The sequence below is a fragment of the Lactuca serriola genome, chromosome 7, assembly GCF_051521515.1.
Source record: "Lactuca serriola cultivar US96UC23 chromosome 7, Lser_US96UC23_V15, whole genome shotgun sequence".
Lineage (NCBI taxonomy): Eukaryota > Viridiplantae > Streptophyta > Magnoliopsida > Asterales > Asteraceae > Lactuca > Lactuca serriola.
This window is the reverse complement of record NC_136414.1, coordinates 159,298,096-159,318,306: the sequence shown is the minus strand read 5'-3', so window position 1 is coordinate 159,318,306 and position 20,211 is coordinate 159,298,096. Positions and strand designations below refer to the sequence as shown.

Genomic DNA, 20,211 nt, shown 5'->3' with positions numbered 1-20,211 from the left:
TGCTATGATTGAATTAAGTTTCTGGTTCGGTAAGGATTGAGAAATCCTAGAATAGTCTAGGATTTGAGTTTATGTTTTATTCTGTGGGTCATGTTTTTTTTGGTGAATTAGAGGCATCAAGTATGACCTTGGGGAAGGTACAGGTAGGTGTGGAAGGTAGTATTGGGCACGTTCTACTGAAAAGCACATGACATGCACCCAAAACAAGGACAAATCGGGAAGCTCTAAGGAGTCCGGTAAGGAGGAATCCCCTTCGAACTTCCTTATCAATTATATTATGTGGTATTTTTCAGTTGAGGATGGTGATGATCACACGAGGTTCAGATTTAGGATCAAGATCAGGATCAGGTTTAGGCTGTGGTGCAGAGCCCATTGATAAGAGGCTACGCGACCTCATCGCGACTAGGTTACTCGTGGCATCCTTGACGCTACTCCGGTGATCTTTTGTACCGTCAAGGAGGGAATCATGGAGATCATGGAGGAGAGGCTTAGGTCTTTTCGAGCCGAGATTGCTACAGGTCAGATTGGGGCCTGAGCTCCTTCGTTCCGGGAGTTCAAGGCGTGTTGCATTCCTGAGTTCTTTGAGGTCAGGGACCCCATTACTAGTCGACGCTGGGTGACAAACATGGAGAATTACCAGTGCACGAGCTTTTGCCCTGAGGTAGCAAAGGTAGGGTTCGCATCTTGTATACTGAGGGACCGGGCACGAGACTGGTGGGAGGAGGTTACCCACACAGTGGGATCAGCGGGTGTGGCTGAGATGACTTGGGAGGAGTTTGTGAGAAGGTTTGATTAAGAGTTTGCACCGGCCATTGAGGTGCAGCGTTTGGTGAGAGAGTTCCAGGATCTCCAGCAGGCTATAGAGACTGTGGGGGAGATCACCGCCAAATTTTGGGAGAGGGAACTATTGGTTCCGTAGTATGCTGCGGAAGAGGATATGAAGAAGACGAGGTATCATTCCATGCTGAGGGATGATATCCGTGAGTTTGTGAGGTTTTCAGGGTGCAAAACCCAGAATAACATGGTGGAGAAGGCCGGGAACGGGAAATTGAGTTGGAGCTCTGAATGAAGCGGAAGTCGGAGTAGGTCCAAGCAACAGTGGGTCCGACCAAGAAGCCTAAGACCTCCGATCCTCCTAACAAGGGTCAGCAGGGCCGTGACCGATGTGCCAACTGAGGCAAGCCGCACAGTGGAGCCTGTCATGTAACGACCCAAAAATCAAGGGTAAAATTTTTTCATTTTTAATATAACTAAAACATTGATACCATATATTTCAAATATTTCGATCATCATTAAGCAAAACATTTATTAGACTTTATCCCAAAATCATTCATTGCGGAAATCATAGGTGTGTGCACTGCGATTAATCCGAGCTCTTCTTTTCCAAATCGATGATACCTGAAACCAAAACTGTAAATTATAAGCACAAAGCTTAGTGAGTTCCTCAGAGCATACCCCACCCATAATCCACATAACACATATCATATCAGCTATAAAAGCTATCTCTACCACATATGCCATATCTATCACATAAGCCATGCATATAAACATATAAGGATGTCGTGGGCTCGTCCCCAGGGTCTTACACCAGGATGCCATGGGCTCCCCACATGGTCTTACACCTAAGTGCCATGGGCTCTCCCATGGTCTTTAATAGGAAAGCCATGGGCTCTCCATATGGTCTTACATCCAGGTGTCATGGGCTCTCCCATGGTCTTTCATGCAAGCATACCATAAATACCACTAACATACCTCCTAGCACCTAACCAACTATCATGCTACATAATACAACTTCAGCTAGTGTACCACATAACATAACATTGGCCGGCCTTGGTGCCTTAGACCCATTGGTATGGTGAGAAGACTCACCTCTCAAATGCTGAACTGGTAAGCAAAAATCAGATATATCCCACACACTGCTCCTTCTCAACTGCCCATAATCATTAGGTGATTAACTTGACACAATCCCATAAATACCCCCAGGTCAACCCTGGACAAAGTCAAGGTCCACTGTCAAGGTCAGCAGTCCATGTTGACCTCAACTCGTCGAGTTCTATCCATAACTCGTCAACTCGCCGAGTCACTTGAGTGACTCGTCTAGTTCCCTAATGTTTGCGGCCGCAAAATCTTAACCACAAAATCCTGACTGAAAACTCATCCAGTCGAAAACCCCCTTGGTCGTAAACTCCTTGGCCGTAAACTCCTTTACCGACTCGTCGAGTTGATTAAAGAACTCGGCGAGTTCCATTAGTCTTTCTCGTTTTTGGCCTTTTCCAGTGGGATATAGAGTCCCAAACTTCAGATCTAGCCTTCCCGAGTGAAGATACCACGTAAAGTTGCAAACTTTACATGCATGTAAGGCATCCAAGGCTAAAAACTCTTAATCAACGCTTGTCAAAGGACTTGGAGCATGAAGGGGGTAAAGGACTTGATAAAATTGGCAACTTTAAGTCCCCAAAGACCCTGATATGTCCAGATGTGAAACCATAAGTTCATAACTTGCTCAAACCCAAAATAGTCCCAAACTAGGCTAACACTACAAGAAATGAGATCTACTAATCGACAAGTCAAGGTTGCAACTTTATACCTCCAATACGCAGCATTTGATGAAGTCTTTTTGGATCCAAGGTCACCCCTCCAAGTTTGGTACTTCTTTCTTCAAGACTTCCTTCAAGAATCACTCTCAAGCTCTCAAAACTCCATGAACAAATGGAGAAAACTATCTAGGGTTTCTTCTGGGCAAGGGTGGCTAGTAAGGAGGCCAGCCCCAGGAGTTAATGATCTTTATATAGGTTACATACCTTGAAAATTAGGGTTTCTTTTTACAGCTCCTACTCGCCGAGTACGGGCCTTCCGACTCGTTGAGTAGGTCCCGATCCTGCGTCTGAAATTGATACTTCTACTTGACAAGTTGATCCTCCAACTCGCCAAGTTAATGGCTAAGACCCTAAAATCAAATGAACCCAATAATACTTGGAATAGGTGTTACAAGTCTCCCCCACTTGAACTAGACTTCGTCCTCAAAGTCTACTGACCCAAACAAATCCGGGTAGTGCTCTCGCATCCCCTCTCTTTTTGAACCTGATAATCCCTTTCCAAGTCGACACCGTCAGCAACACGAAGTCCCCCACCCGAAACTCAAGATCTCATCGTCGTCGGTCAGCATAGCTTTTCTGATGGCTTTGCGCGACCCGCAACCGGTCGCGCACCTGCTAAATCAGCCCTGTAGTTTTTCATTCCTTGCCATTCCTTACGCCAAATAACTTGAGCCTCATGGACATAGCCCCGAGCATCCCATAGTCTTTTCAAGGAAACCGAAACCAACCCTTGTAGGGATCTAGAACCCGAAGATGAACGAATCCCTTACAACCTGATCACATCTGCTCCATCTGAAATCTGAAGTTCGAGACGGTCTGTCTCCCTGATAGACTATCATTACAAGAGGATCAATGCATATAAGTTTAGAATCTAACAGATTTCAGTAAATGACATGAATTTGGAATTCTTGCATTTGTAGTAAGGGTTTGGCACTGTGAAAAAGAGGATCATTGGAGTTATGTTCAATTGATCTATTTCACAAAGTAAAGATCATAGACAAACATAGTATGCATACTTGGTGTATGGCACGACTAGTGTTTAGAAAACATAGTGTACATGCTTGGAGCATGGGACAACTATTGTTTTAAATTCAAGAATAAAGTTGATAGCTGAAACAGTGTGCAATGAATAATGTGTAATCATATGGTGATAAATAAAAGGTGTTTTATTTATGTTCATAGGTTTTGATACCATATTGGATTCAATTATTATTGTGTTTCACTTTGCATGTTTTAACTTCTAGAATAACTAGGTCATTGTTCTAGATGACTAAGTTATTCAAACCATCCACAATCGGTCATATGTTGGAAGTAGATATGAATTAAGACTGTCATGGGTTGGCTTGTAGAGGTCTAAGATGTTGGACAAAGGGCTACAACACTCATGAGTGCTCATAAGTTCTAAGTATTGGATTCAACCCGCGCTCATTAGAATCACTTCATGGATTTTATCACGAGTGATCATGAGACGATAATATCTTATATTCTTCAAACATAGAGATATGATTTGTTACTATGAGTTGGTTGTACATTGATTGCACGAAAACGCATTCGGTAACTCGATGTTATAAAACGTGCATTTGTGTATGATTCAACAAGTAGTAGAACAATCCATATGAGTCGAAGTTTATCCATTCCTTTTACCTTCGGGATAAAAGCGATATCTGTGGGCCCCTCGATGATTTGGTGATGACAAATGTAAGTGCTCGGCCGGGCCAGGACTGATTTGATTTGTTCAATTAGTCAGTCGTCATAAATCGGAAATCAGGAAACAACAAATGGACAGAGAGAATGATTATAATCCATGTCTCAGTCCATATGATATCAAGAATGGAGGAATATATGATCCCTTATCTAATGGACAAGTCATTGACAAAGGTCAGAGTTCGACATAAGCTTTTGAGAGCTACGATTGCCGGTCGGTTCTTGAAGTCATACGCAACAATAGTTTTAGACTTATCTAAGTGGGAGACTGTTGGATTAATGTCTAAGTCCATAACTATAATTGGTAAGACTTGACCCGACCCAACATGGTCCATTTGGGTTGCATGGCATCATGCATTTGGATAGACTATAATGAGAGAAATAACACTTAAGGTTTGTTAATATATTATAAGTTCTAATATATTAATAAGATTATTTAATTAGTATTGATCAAGAATTAATCTAGAATTAATTAAGTGATCAAAAGAAGACTAATTAAATATATAGGTTGATTGTGTAAATCATCCATACTTATATAGTGGGCTAATGCTCCATGGATTGTCAAGTTGGGCTAAAACCCATAAGATGCTCCATGGATGCTCCATGGTGTATTTGTACCCATGGATCATGGAAATGAAAGGCCATGACAATTAGGGTTTACATGGTGTAACCCTAACTATATAATGATCTTATTCTTGGAGAAAATCAGCCACCATGAGTAATAGAAAGGGCTAGCGATTTTATGAAGTGTTCCATTTTTCTCTCAAGTCATTCCATGTGTATTTGGTGTTGTGTGAACCATTTGAGGTGTCACCCTTGGGGCACTAGGCACTCAAGCTTCATGAAGACAATCTACATCAAAAAGAGGTATGTAATTCTAACTTGATATATTCATTTGAATCAATGTTATTATGTTAGTTAGGATGAATACCTTGGAAAGTTCAAATTTGCATGTATAATAGAGAAAACATAGATCCAAGGTATTTTGGGTTGCATGTACACTTAGGAGTGTTAGAATGCTCAAAACCCAACAAGTATAAGAGTTAGGCTAGTGAGTACGCTGGGCGTACAGAGGAGTACGCTGCGCGTACTCACACGCTTATATTGGACGTGGACTCGCCTAGGTACGCTGGGCGTAGCGAACCCAGGTGTAAACCCTAATTTGGGGCTTGTGCACTATAAAAGGAATGTTATGGCCTTGACCTCAACCTCCATTCCAGAGAGTAAAACCCTAATAGAGAGTCCTCTTTCGTTTCTAGCTAGTGTGCTGGTGTTCTAAGCTTCTAAGTGTCATTTCAAGGTGGTGGAAGAGAAGAAGAGGTCATTTTGGAGGCTAGAAGTTTGTAGGAAAGAGTAGATCCGCTCTTTTCAGAGGTTGGAGCTTCTTCATGAGGTAAAAAGCTCAAAACTTGCCTTGTCATTTGTGTTGTGTGCTTCTTGGACCAATTTCTAGGGTTTTTGGTCCCAAGATGGAGACTTTATGAGAAAATGGTCTCCATTGCCTTAGATCTATCATATTTCAGGACTATAAGAGTTGTATGTTCATAAAAATGCAATCTTGGACGTAAATATTGAGCCATGCATGAGATCTAGACCTTTGGAGGAAAAAGGAAAGGTGTTAGAGGATGTAGGGACCTTTATAGCCATGCCAAGGCTTAAAGGTTCCGACTTTATGGGATAAGAGGCCTAAGGAGAGCCATATCTGGAAGTTGAAGGAGTGTCTTAACCGTTTAAGACCAAAATCCATGGAATGGATGAAACTCTCTGAGTCTATAGTGTGATTGGTCCGCCCGCATCGGGCCTTCAATCCACCTGGTCCACTCTCTGAGTCTACAGCATGACTGGTCCGCCCGCACTGGGCCTTCAGTCGGCCTGGTCCACTCTCCGAGCCTCGGCACGTCTGGTCTGCCCTCTTGGGGCCTACAGCCTATCCAGACCGCTCGCTGGGCCTTCGGGATAACCGGTCCGCCCTGGGTATATTGGCCTACAACACAAAGCAAGACCCGCCTCAACCCAACCCCAGTCCAACAACCATGTGCACATAAACATTCAATCATATAACAATTCACATCCAATCAAACTGATCTAGCAGATCACATAGCATAACATCATCCTAACCAGGATACCGACCTAACCGGTCACTAGCATAAACCATCCTAACTACCAGGATGCAACATAGCAAAGCAATAACATAACAACGATACCAGGATCACAATCCGATAAAGGGCCGGCCTTGGTGCCGTAGACCCTGTCGATATAGTGAGGATAACTCACCTGCAACTGTTGACTGAAGAGATAAGACCAAGCTGCTCCGACCACTGACACAATCTCCACCACTAGCCAACACCAAAACACTGAACTCAAAAACAATTGCCAATAATTACCAAAATGCCCCTGAAAGTCAACTGGTCAACCCTTGGTCCAAGTCAAAGTCAAATTCAACCTCCTGACTGACTCTACTCGCCGAGTCAACCCGCTGACTCATCGAGTCCCTATGCTCAAAATTTCCCAATCCGCGACTCAACTCGCCGAGACTCGCCGAGTCCCACAACTCTGAGTCCCTTCGCACTCAACTCACCGAGTCCTCCCTTGACTCACCGATTCACGGCTCAACCAGAAGAAGGTTAGGACCTCACGACCAGACTCGCCGAGTCCAAGAACAGACTCGTCGAGTCCAAGGCTATCTTCAACCAACTCGCCGAGTTGTTCTTCCAACTCGTCGAGTTCCTGACCATCTTCAAGCAACTCGCCGAGTACACCCTTGTGACTCGCCGAGTACCCCTAGATCTTAATCCATACAGAAGCTTTACAGGCCATGCAGATGATCCAAACCATAGATCTACCCTTCTACAACCCATCCATCACGTAAAGTGGCAAACTTTATGTGACTCCAAAGAGATCTAAGCATATAACACTCTACGGTTTTCTGGACTTCAAGAGAGGGTAAAGAGGTTGGGGAGAGGGTATAATGTCCTTTATATAGGGCTCATCCCCCGAAATTAGGGTTTTCTCCACACAACACCAACTCGTCGAGTCCAGCTGCCGAGTTGGCCACTTAACACGCGACCATAATCGCGACCCTACTCGCCGAGTCCACCCATGGACTCGCCGAGTTGCCCATTCACATTTTCACTTTGAACCCTGGACTTGCACTCCTAAACTCGGGATGTTACAATTCTCCCCCACTTAAATTAGGCTTCGTCCTCGAAGCCTACGACAACACAACTCCAGAACTACTCTCGCAATGCAGCACCTGTCATTAACCAGACCAGGTTCCTCAAAACACAACCACCAAAACCCATAACCCAACTTTCCCCTTGCGGTGTCCTGACCACCGCTTCAAGCTGGCCACCGGCCTCATCCTCTGATAACCACACTTATCAACCGAGTACCACTCCATGATACTTCACTCGCTCCAAATCACAACAATCACTTGACTCATACGAGCTAGAAATAACCCTGAACCACTGGGATCCCGATCTGAGTCCAACTTCATCCACTCCATGCTGACAGGATGACACATCCTTCAGCCTCAAAGCAACTCCCATGATTTCTCCTCCGCAATCTCATACGCATGCTGAACTGGTTCTAGCATCCTTGGGTTGGGAAAACCCGATACACTGACGACACCTCCAAACATCCCCTAGGATGAACTTCCACCACATACATAATTCCTTGGCCAAATCAAACTGGGAATCCAAGACTCCATCCCTGCATCCCTTCCGAGCCTCTTGGCTCTACACCCTCGGAATTCCTTTCGTGACCTCAGCAGACATCCAACCCGGATGTGATTCCATACCACCGCCGCAACACACTGCTCAATAACCATAATTGGAACACTCCAATCATACCTCCGCACCACTGCTTTCACTTCCGAGAACTTACACTCCCTCTCGGAGCTACATTCCTTTCCTTTTCCTTACCAAGGAAATCCACTTGGCTGCCTTAACACTACCCCAAGTGCCACGGTGCTCACCCAATACTACACCATTCCCTTATAGCATAACCGCTATCTCATGCACCACACATGCTCTGAATCCACTTGCAAGGACTCTCGAGTCCATGCACTACCTTCCACTAATCACGATCAATACCCGGGGCCAGACCTTCTGATGCTATCACATCACGACATACTCATTCCAAATCCTCATACAGACCTATCAACACATGCAAAGTCTTCAGCATGCCTGTATCGCCTTGTCAGGCCTTCAGCCAATCTGGACCACTCTTAGAACCTTCAGCAGGTTTGGACCGGCCTCCAGGGCCTTCAGCCTGTTTGGACCGTACCCCGAGCCTTCGGCCTGACTGGTATGCCCACCGGCCTTCATTCTATCCGAACCGCTCAACTAACATTCATCATTACGAGTTATCCATCCAGGAATACTCTACCATGCATACTATTCTAGCCCTCTGGGGGTTCCGAACTCTATCTCCATCCTGCATACTCAATCCCGACCCGATTCCAGGCCTTCCACAATCAATCACCCCTTTCTCACAAAACCCTTGGTCTGTATCTCGCCCCGTCTGCCTGTCACTTACTCATACCAGCCTACGCTCTTGGCTGACAGAACCACTGCTGAAACCCGACAGCTAACAACCTCTCATGCTTATCGATCTTCCAGAGAATTTCCAATTTAGAGCACTGACTATCAACCACCGGTCGCCATCACCGACCTCCCTCAATAGCCCTACACAACACAATCCCTTACACGTGAACTGATTCCCACTAGAACAAGCAACCTTCACAAAATTACATATCAACATAGATCGTCTCGGACATCGAAAGAAACCCGACATTTAGTAAACCACTCCTCAGACTGCAGATGTTACCCGACATTCAGACAAAAAGACGGATTTCCCACTAATAATCCTCATGAATGATAACCAACGAAATTCCCAATACCAAAAACCCTTAACCATACCAAAAATCACACAACGAGACTAGCAGAATAAACAATACTCCATAAAAATCGCAAGATAACAAGATATCAAGAAAGAAACATACCTGCAGCTGCATCCGGCACTTCCCTGACCTCCTCTGCTGTAAGCTGAAAAGCACGACCCTGAGCCCTTGGGGGCTCCGCTCCACCCTGACCTCCACCTGTAATCCTCAAAGTGGTCGGTGCTGGAGCCTGCACCGGTCCTGCAACAAGTTGTGGACAGTTGACCCTCAAGTGTCCAACCTGATGGCAGTGATAACAAATCCTCAAATCCTGAACAGGGCTGTCTGCCCACAATCCCGCACATAGTGCCCCTCTCTCCCACACTTGCGGCATGCACCACCGGACCTACAAACTCCGGTGTGACCCTTCCCACACTTCCCACAAGTGCGGCTGCTCTGATCTCCCAATCTAGAATCAACGGTCTTGGACCGTTTCGGTGCCGACTGCGACTGTGTCGGGGCCTGCCTCTGCTCTCTCAACTGCAACTCAATCTCCAACTCATGCCGCCTGGCGGCCTCCTGCAACTCTAACAAGGTCTCGCACCTCTGCGTAGACACAAACTGCCTGATATCCCTCTTGAGCATACTTAGATATTGAGACATCTGAGCCTGCTCCGAAGCAAACTCAGGGCAAAACATCGCCCTCTCAGTGAACATCCTGGTGATCTCCGTCACCGACTCCGAGTCTTGCTTCAGCTCCAGGAACTCCTGAGCCAATCTCTCCCTCTCAACCCACGAAACATAACGAGTGCTAAACATCTCTCGAAACTGATCCCAAGAAACCGCAACCCTCTACGTATCCGAAAATGACCCCGTGGTCAATCTCCACCAATCCTTCGCCCCGAGCCTCAACAGGTTCAGATCACACCTCACCCTCTGATCAGTAGGGCATGAACATGTGAAGAAACACCCCTCCATGTCCGACAACCATCTCATAGCAACAATCGGATTCTGAACCCCATCGAAGGTAGGGGTATTCGTATTATCGAAGTCCTGATACTGAAAACCACGATCGGCTCCTCCTCCTGCCGCTGCTACAACCGTTGTAGCTGCCGCGGTAGCCGTCTCTGTGAGAGCCGCATAGCGCTCATCAAAATACTCAACCATGGCGGTCTTGATCGACCCAAACAGTTCCGGCAACTCGGCCCGGAACAACGCAACAACCTCATCATGCAGGATCTCACGAATCCTAGCATACAACTCGTCTGTGCTCATCTGACCAATAACCTTGGGCGGTACTGACCCACCCTGACTGCCCTCTCCTGCTCCCGATCCTGACCTGGATCCACTCCCAGCATGCCTCGTAACCACCATACTGAAAAACATCACAAGATCCCAAATACTTCCCACTAACCCGGGAACCAACCCCCAACCCAACCCTAGAGGTTGTGGCTTCTTTGATATGCGTATGAGTCCTGCGCTTTCAGTAGTACGGGCCCATACTACCTTTCACACCTACCCATATTTATATCAATTATCACCACAACACCCTAGTGAAGAACATACATAGCAAACACTCAACCCTCACTCCTAGAGGAACACTGGAAATCTCACACGGAAGAGACCCTAGGCTAGCAGGCATCATAAATCAGGCAACATTAACATGAAATCCTAAAGATCCCTAGCCTAGTACTAGCATGTTGTTCTATCATAGCTCAAAAACAAATATCATGTATGGTATTTTGGGGTTACTTACTGGCTCCGGCTGATCGTACCTCCACGTCCTCCTTTACTCATTTTGAAAACCATTTTAAATTCTCTTTTGAAAACTCTCCTTGATTTGAGACTGGATTCACGCGAATGTTCCTCCAATTCACTCAAACCAAGGCTCTGATACCAACTTGTAACGCTCTAAAAATTTCAACCAATTTAAACTTTTCAAAAACAACCCAATTTCATTAAGTTATTACAAAAAGGTTTTCAATACAATTATTATCAGAGTCTTCCCAGAACCACAACATAAAACATAATCATGAGGAGCGGTACGATCACGCCTTTGCCTTGCCACAGTCTCCTGAAGAACCTGAAAAACATTAAACCACAACTGTAAGCCCGAAAGCTTAGTGAGATACCCCCAAAATACCAACCACATATATCATGCATGCACAACATGCCATATCATAACAGAACACAGAACAACCATGCACTTCGGGTCTACTGTGTGACTGGTCCGCCGCACCGGCCTTCAGTCCACCTGGTCCACCCTCCGAGTCTAGCCATATACATCGAGTCTATAGTGTGATTGGTCCGCCCGCACCGGGCCTTCAATCCACCTAGTCCACTCTCTGAGTCTACAGTATGACTGGTCCGCCCGCACTGGGCCTTCAGTCGGCCTGGTCCACTCTCCGAGCCTCGGCACATCTGGTCCGCCCTCTTGGGGCCTACAGCCTATCCGGACCGCTCGCTGGGCCTTCGGGATAACCGGTCCGCCCTGGGTATGTTGGCCTACAACACAAAGCAGGACCTGCCTCAACCCAACCCTAGTCCAACAACCATGTGCACATAAACATTCAATCATATAACAATTCACATCCAATCAAATCGATCTAGCAGATCACATAGCATAACATCATCCTAACCAGGATACCGACCTAACCGGTCACTAGCATAAACCATCCTAACTACCAGGATGCAACATAGCAAAGCAATAACATAACAACGATACCCGGATCACAATCCAATAAAGGGCCGACCTTGGTGTCGTAGACCCTGTCGATATAGTGAGGTTAACTCACCTGCAACTGTTGACTGAAGAGATAAGACCAAGCTGCTCCGACCACTGACATAATCTCCACCACTAGCCAACACCAAAACACTGAACTCAAAAACAATTGCCAATAATTACCAAAATGCCCCTGAAAGTCAACTGGTCAACCCTTGGTCCAAGTCAAAGTTAAATTCAACCTCCTGACTGACTCTACTCGCGGAGTCAACCCGCTGACTCATCGAGTCCCCATGCTCAGAACTTCCCAATCCGCGACTCAACTCGCCGAGTCACCCTAAGACTCGTCGAGTCCCACAACTCTGAGTCCCCTCGTACTCAATTCACCGAGTCCTTCCTTGACTCACTGATTCACGGCTCAACCAGAAGAAGGTTAGGACCTCACGACCAGATTCACCGAGTCCAAGAACAAACTCGCCGAGTCTAAGGCTATCTTCAACCAACTCGCCGAGTTGTTCTTCCAACTCGTCGAGTTCCTGACCATCTTCAAGCAACTCGCCGAGTACACCCTTGTGACTCGCCGAGTACACCCTTGTGACTCGCCGAGTACCCCTAGCTCTTAATCCATATAGAAGCTTTATAGGCCATGCAGATGATCCAAACCATAGATGTACCCTTCTACAACCCATCCATCACGTAAAGTGGCAAACTTTACGTGAATCCAAAGAGATCTAAGCATATAACACTCTAGGGTTTTCTGGACTTCAAGAGAGGGTAAAGAGGTTGGGGAGAGGGTATAATGTCCTTTATATAGGGCTCATCCCCCGAAATTAGGGTTTTCTCCACACAGCACCAACTCGCTGAGTCCAGCCGCCGACTCTCCGAGGTTGCCACTTAACACGCGACCAGAATCGCGACCCTACTCGCCGAGTCCACCCATGGACTCGCCGAGTTGCCTATTCACATTTTCACTTTGAACCCTAAACTTGCACTCCTGAACTCGGGATGTTACATTATGTGTTTAGGCGGGGGCTAGACCAGTGCGTTCGACTGCGAGACTATTCGAGATACCGAGGTGAGTCTTCTCACTATATTGTACCTGGAAGGGCACCTATGTGTGACCGGAAGGTCTTATATGATATTAGATATATGTGCTACATGCTGATATGTGATATGTATGTGTTATGTATGCTATGTATGATATGGACCGGAAGGTCAAGATGACATGGACCGGAAGGTCAGGAGGTTACGGACCGGAAGGTCGATGCGGGTAGGACCGGAAGGTCTACCAGGATTCGGGACGGAAGTCCCCTGAGACACTTGGACCGGAAGGTTCCACAAAGTTATGGCCTGGAAAGGCGTATGTGTTGTATGTGGTATTTTGAGGAACTCACTAAGCATTTATGCTTACAGTGTTGTGTTATGTGTTTCAGGTACCAGTGAGGATCGCGGGAAAGCGCCGGCTTGATCAGTACACACATGAGGAGTTATATATATATATATATATATATATATATATATAATGATCTTGGGTGTGATGTTATGGATTGTTATGTGATACAATGAAATTTTTATAACAATTATGAATGAAAGTGTGTTTTTAAAATGTGAAAAATTGTTTTGAAATTTACGTCGTTACACAAGAACTTGTGAGATTTGAGCTTAAAGGTGTGTTTGGTGACTTTTCTAGAGGGTGTTCAAGAAGAAGAAGGTGGTGACCAAGCTTTGGATGTTATTGAGCTTCTAGATCCCACATATAGTTCATCTTGAAGAACTTCTGGAGTGTGAGATTTTGGGTTAGTAGTCGAGCAGCTTTTGTGTTCAGCAGACTAAGCTGAGTCTTCTCACTATACCAATGGGTCGAAGGCACCAACGCCGACCCATTACTTGACACCTGGTAAGACCATGAGAGGGAGCCCTTGTCCCTTGGGTATAAGACCATGGGGGTAGCCCATGGCCCTTGGGTATAAGACCATGAGGGTAGCCCATGACATCTCAATTGAAGACCATGGAGGGAGTTCATGGCAGATTTGTGTGTATATGTGGACGACATTATATGGTTATGTGTTTTATGTATTTTGGGAAACTCACTAAGCGTGTGCTTATAGTTTTGTTGGGTGTTTCAGGTACTTCTGGTTATAAGGGCAAGGGCTCGACTTGATGACGCATCGTGCACTCTCCAATATTTCTGCACTAGTTGTTTTGGATACTTTGATCTTTTGATCAATGTGTTTATGTAATGGAATTTTGGAAAACAAATATGAATGAGATTTGTAATTATTAAATGAAAAATTTTATCTGACGTTTTGGGTTGCTACATAAGCTAAGACAATCAATTTTAAAAAAACAACTTATTGACTTTTTCCCACCACAAAATCTAATCCAAACATTTGTTTTTAAAAACTCATTTTCCTACAACCATAAGTCAGTAAATCCTTTTTGTCTAAAAGTCATTTTGAGGATCAAAATGAAATCTCAAACACCCAACAGAAAGGTTCTCTGAACGTGGTGAGAATGAGAGGGTCAAATATGGTTTATCATCAATGCAAGGGATACGTAATTATGAAACCCGATACACTCTTGACCCACGCGTAGCATGTGTCCCTTTCTAGTTAGCATTTAGATATGGAAAAATGGATTTATAGATATTTAAAATTATTGCTATATAAATAACATGAAACTAAAACCAACATTGTTTATATTCTAAAGAGATTAACTGGCAACTCAGCCCATAAGTGGTAAGTTTTAAGTCAACTATGTCAACTATTTTGATTATATTAAATATTGTTTAGTTGTATGTTTTTTACAATTACCTGTTTTATGTAATAAGGTTTATTTTACTTCTCTAATTATATTTAACCTTCAAAATTTTCTTATTTTTTTACTATAGATTTACTACTAATTATTTTTATTTTATGTATTGAACTATATTAATTTTATTTAATGTTTTAAAACTTTTTATTTTTATAAGTATTACATATGAGAGGCCCAAATCGCTATCTGGCCCATGTAGTAGAAATGGGTTTTAGGATCATGTGAGGCACAAATCATGTGATCTAAGTCTCTGGCCCATTTAAGCCCACTACGGTTTTCCAACGGTGTTTTGCTGTTGGGGTCCACGATATCTAGATGCAGAGCAGGAGATGCCACAACTGCAATGCTGAATAAAGTAACCATAAACTCTTAGATATCACACGTTAGCGCGCTTTCTCTCTCACACACACAAAATCTGAAATTCAATTTTGATCAGAAGCTTTAATGGAGCTTCGGTCAGTTCAGTCGACGGTCGTTAGTAGCATACCTGCAAAAGGCTTTACAGAATCGCAGCAATTCATATGCTACCGCCAACTTATCAAATCGTTCGGAACGAAGAGAAGTGTTCAGTCAAATGCTATCAAGCTCAAACCTGTTCGATTCAAGGTTCAAGCCGCAGGTATTACATCAATGCTGTTTGTTTTCTCCAAATTTTGCAATGTGAATCGTTATTTCTGATAAAGCGTACGTTTAATTTGTGATTTATGTATGCTTTGACTTTAAAGTAATATGTTTTTAGGTTTCATTGAAGATCAGTGAGAATTTCGTTAGCAATTCCAATTATATGGAAGTGATTTTATTTTAGGGAGTTAAATTATGTAATTCGGCGTGTAAATGTTCTCTTCTAGGGTTGATATTGGTCCTACATTGTTCATATTCTTGTCTTCTTGATATCGAATCATTGGTTAATATCCTCAAAACTGAAAAGGAATGAATATATCTTTATGAATAATGCATATTGTATAGTAATCGATCATCCATTGCGTTTGTCAGGATAACACGATTAAGGGGGAAATCATCTGTAGATTTGCTTGGCATTTCCTTAAATTAATAAATAACTCTAAAGCTTCTGTCAGTTTTCAGGAACAGTGATCAAATTTGAGTTACTCATAATTAGGAATAGAAGGAATTCACAACATAGACTGTGTTTTGCTTTGTAGTTCTTCATCTACCTGAATAATCTTCTACTGTTTCTGCAAGGTGCAACAACAACTGGTTTGCAACCAACTGAAACAAAAACAAAAGATGGTGAAGAAGACGGAAATCTCATCTTTGTTGCAGGAGCAACTGGTAAAGTTGGTTCACGAACAGTAAGGTCAAGATACAAATCATCAAACTTTTCTTTCACTTGATTTCAAAAATCAAAACCATTAAATAACATAAGCTTCATCCAGGGAGCTTCTGAAACTAGGATTTAATGTCCGAGCTGGTGTACGAAGCATTCAAAGAGCAGAATCTTTGGTCAAAGTATGCATCTAACTAATCATCACACCAATCAGTTTCTCAAATAATTAATAAACGAAAACACTCTTTTTTTTCTTTACCTGTAGAGCGTGAAGCAGATGAAGCTTGATGAAGCATTATCTGATGGAACTCAGCGTAAGAGAAGTATCCCTGACTTTAATAACTGATATGAAGTATGAATATGAACCCTAATGTTTTTAATAACATAATTCTGGTATGTACTCTGTAGCCCAGCTATAGAAAAGCTTCAACTTGTGGAGTGTGATTTGGAGAAACCAGAACAGATAAAGTCTGCATTGGGAAAAGCTTCAACAGTTATATGCTGCATTGGTGCTAGTGAAAAGGAGGTATTTGATGTTACTGGACCTTACAGAATCGACTTTCAAGCCACAAAAAACCTTATTGATGCAGGTATATTATATCTGAACTAATCTTTCACATACAATAAATGTTATTAAGTTGAAGAATTGGTTACTTACTTCTTTCAATTGTGTAGCTACTGCTGCAAAAGCAAAACACTTTATTTTGGTTACTTCTTTGGGAACAAACAAGTTTGGATTTCCAGCTGCTATATTGAAGTGAGTTCAAACTTCAATTTTCTTGACTATTTTACTATCTGAATTATCTGAAAATTCTGAAATTATGCTTACAATGATGATAATTCTATTTATGTTTAAAGTTTATTCTGGGGAGTTTTATGCTGGAAAAGAAAGGCTGAAGAAGCACTTCTTGCTAGTGGGATTCCTTACACTGTGAGTTACATCAAATTACAAATTACATCTCACATCACTACCTAAACACATACAAAAACTATTTTTTTTTTTTAATAAAATTTCAGATAGTGAGACCTGGTGGAATGGAACGCCCTACAGATTCCTTCAAGGAAACACATAATCTTACACTCTCTCTTGAAGATACTTTATTCGGTGGATTAGTATCAAATCTTCAGGTTCTTTTTAAAAGCCCCATTGAATTTTTTATATATGTTTTTGAATCTTTACATTTTTTAATATAAAACCAAGATTTGTGTTCTTAGGTGGCTGAACTCCTTGCATTTATGGCAAGAAACCCAAGTCTCTCATATTGTAAAGTAGTGGAAGTGGTTGCAGAAACAACTGCACCATTGACTCCCATGGCTGACCTCCTTACAAAAATACCACCTCAACGTGCTATACCTTACAAACCAAAGGTACATACATTACATAATACATTTACTTCAAGTTAAAAATTAAATTGTTGTTTTTTTCTTTGGTCAAATTTGTTTACTTATCTTTTATAACATTATCAGGAGCCAGAAGCTGTTAAAGTGTCTGAACCTGTTAAGAGCACTAGTTCTGAGAGTTCAAGTGTTGCTGTTGAGTCAAAAACAGCTCCACCAAGGCCACTCTCCCCATATACAGCGTAAGCCATGTTCATTAATAATTTAATATTATTAGTAACATTATTAGTAAAATGACCAAAATTTAAGTTTGCAAATTTAATTTAATTTGTGAAATTGGTTTATGAATAGTCCCCACTAGAGAAAAAACATTTCATTTTGTAATTTTTTTGGTGAGATTGCTCTTATTTTGTGGAAAAAACTAGGAAGAATATAAAACTATTGTATCTTTGTTAAAAACATAGGACAATTTGAAGAAAAAATGTAAAATTCTATGAAAAGGAGGATTGAGACTACCTTATCCTTATAAGAATGGGTTAATCTCATAAAAAACCTTATATTTTGTGTGTGTGTGTGTGTTTTTTTTTTTTTTTTTTTTTTTTTTTTGGATTAAACCTCAACTTTATTTTTTTGACTGAAAAAGACCTTGTATTCTTTTCGTTTTTCTAAAAAAGTCATCAACTTTGTATTTTTTTTTCATCAACCTTCTAAATGCTTCCAAATAAACCCTCAACTTTTTTAGATTTTCTCGAAAAACCCCTCACATTTTCCAATTACTTTTTGACAAAAATGACTAAATGAGTCATCGGAAAAAATGAAAAAATACAAAAGTCTTTTTCAGACAAAAAATAAGAGGTTTAATAAAAAAAAACATAAAATATAAGGTCTTTTATGGGGTTAACATAAAACTATTGTACCTTCCATAATATTATTTATATTAAATTCTATCAAATATAACCATGTGTAGACTCTTTATTGTTGATAGTACTAATTACTGTCACAGTTATGAAGGTTTGAAACCCCCGGTATCCCCAATTCCAACGCCACCTGGCGGCAGTAAGGTGGTGGTAGAAGCGGTAACAACCACTACTCCTCCCACTGACACTGAAACCACCACAAAAGTGGAAACCATAGCTATTACAGACGAACCTACAACACAAGTGGCTGTAGAAGTGCCAAAAACCAGGCCTCTCTCTCCTTATGCTGCGTAAGTCAATATCGTCATATTTTCATATATATATTTTTATATTTCTTATAATCATCAAAATAATAATAATAATAAATATCTCACTTGTTTTGTAATGAATTTATTTTAGGGATAATGACTTAAAATGACTAAATGTACAAAAAATATTAAGGACTAAATGTGTACAAAGTGAGAAATATATTACCCTAAATGTGTAAAGTTAAACAAGTTGAAGGGGCAAATGTGGACGATAAAAAAACTCAGTGACGAAATGTGAACAAATTGAAAAGTGTATTACCCTTTAATTATACATATGTATGTTTTTTATAATTTAAAAAGTAATAAAAGTTTTTACTCGTTGACAGTTACGAGAATTTGAAGCCACCAACCTCTCCAACCCCAACACCAAGCGGATCCAAACAAACACCTTCTTCTTCCTCTCCACCACCAGAAGTTGCAGCAGAATCCACTGTCGTTTTCACCTTTGAAAACATTGAAGTCAAAGAGGATCCTCCTCAAACTTTGACTTCTGGAAATTCACCTTACCTTGTGTAAGTTTTATAGTTAAAAAAAAAAACAATTTATATTTTATTACATTACGCATCTTCAATTTACAGTAATAATTTGAGGGGGTATATTGTAATATTGTATATAGATATGACAATCTGAAACCCCCTACATCACCGTCACCATCTTCAAGCCCCCCATTGGTGTCTCCACCAACAACTGCGGTATCTCCACCACCAGCTGCCGCCACAGACAACGGGTCTCCGGTTGCTTCGTCTCCAGAAAACACCTCTGATGTCACAATGGTGAAGCCAAGGCCACTTTCGCCTTATGCTATGTATGTTTTTTCCTTAATTTTTTTATTATTTTTATGTTTTTCCTCTATGTAAAAAAATAATAATAATGGTTTGGGACAATTTTTTCTTTTTGTAGGTATGAAAGCTTAAAGCCTCCAACTTCTCCAATTCCTTCCACCCCTCAGTAAAAGTATATATATGTATAGTAGATCCGGAATGTAAAAGAGCTTTGAGGCATGTCTAGGCAAACCATCGAATTTCACCCCATTCTTTTTTAAATTGTAATATTGAAATCGGTTCCAATATGATCAAAGTCTGAAACTATACAATTGTTACATTCACTAAGTTATAATTTGTGTGTAATTTCATCACAAAGTTAAAGATAAAATTGATAGGAGTACAAATGACAAACTCGTTAATTACCTTATGAGAGTTAAGTTTGTTACAATTAAGAGTCGTTTGATAGTTGCTGAATGAGTTAGATAAAAGTAATTGGTTAGCAATCTGGTCACTCAAAGTAATCATATAGTCAACGACTTCTTAACCCCTTTTTATGTCTTGAATGTTTTGGCCCTCACTTCCTCTATCATGCACTATTAGTAGTAACAAACTATGATTATGTCTCTTTGCATTGAAAAAGGATAAGAAATCCTTATTTCTCATGAGTTCAGTTAGTTATGCGTGTTAGTTCATTTCTTGTGCATAAATAGAATGCAATAGTGTTCTATCAAGTTAATCGAGAATTTCATTTATCTTCTCCCTTGGTATTTACATGGTATCAAAAAAGAGGTTGCTTCCATCTTCAAATTAGGACTATAAGTTATTTCTTTGATTGTTTCTTCATGAATCAATAGATGTTGCCTTCCGATGCATCATGCAT

General features: G+C 41.8%; 1 protein-coding gene across 1 annotated transcript; it reads left to right on the top strand.

Moving 5' to 3' along the window:
* Positions 1–15,072: 15,072 nt before the first annotated feature.
* Positions 15,073–19,660, top strand: TIC62 (NAD(P)-binding Rossmann-fold superfamily protein). The gene is made up of 14 exons (XM_079009042.1): positions 15,073–15,338; positions 15,920–16,034; positions 16,114–16,186; positions 16,270–16,318; positions 16,418–16,594; positions 16,680–16,761; positions 16,863–16,935; positions 17,022–17,132; positions 17,220–17,372; positions 17,472–17,584; positions 18,346–18,549; positions 18,894–19,079; positions 19,184–19,372; positions 19,468–19,660. Exons 1-14 carry the CDS (start codon positions 15,164–15,166, stop codon positions 19,517–19,519), a joined length of 1,752 nt encoding a protein of 583 aa, XP_078865168.1. The 5' UTR covers positions 15,073–15,163; the 3' UTR covers positions 19,520–19,660.
* Positions 19,661–20,211: the final 551 nt, after the last annotated feature.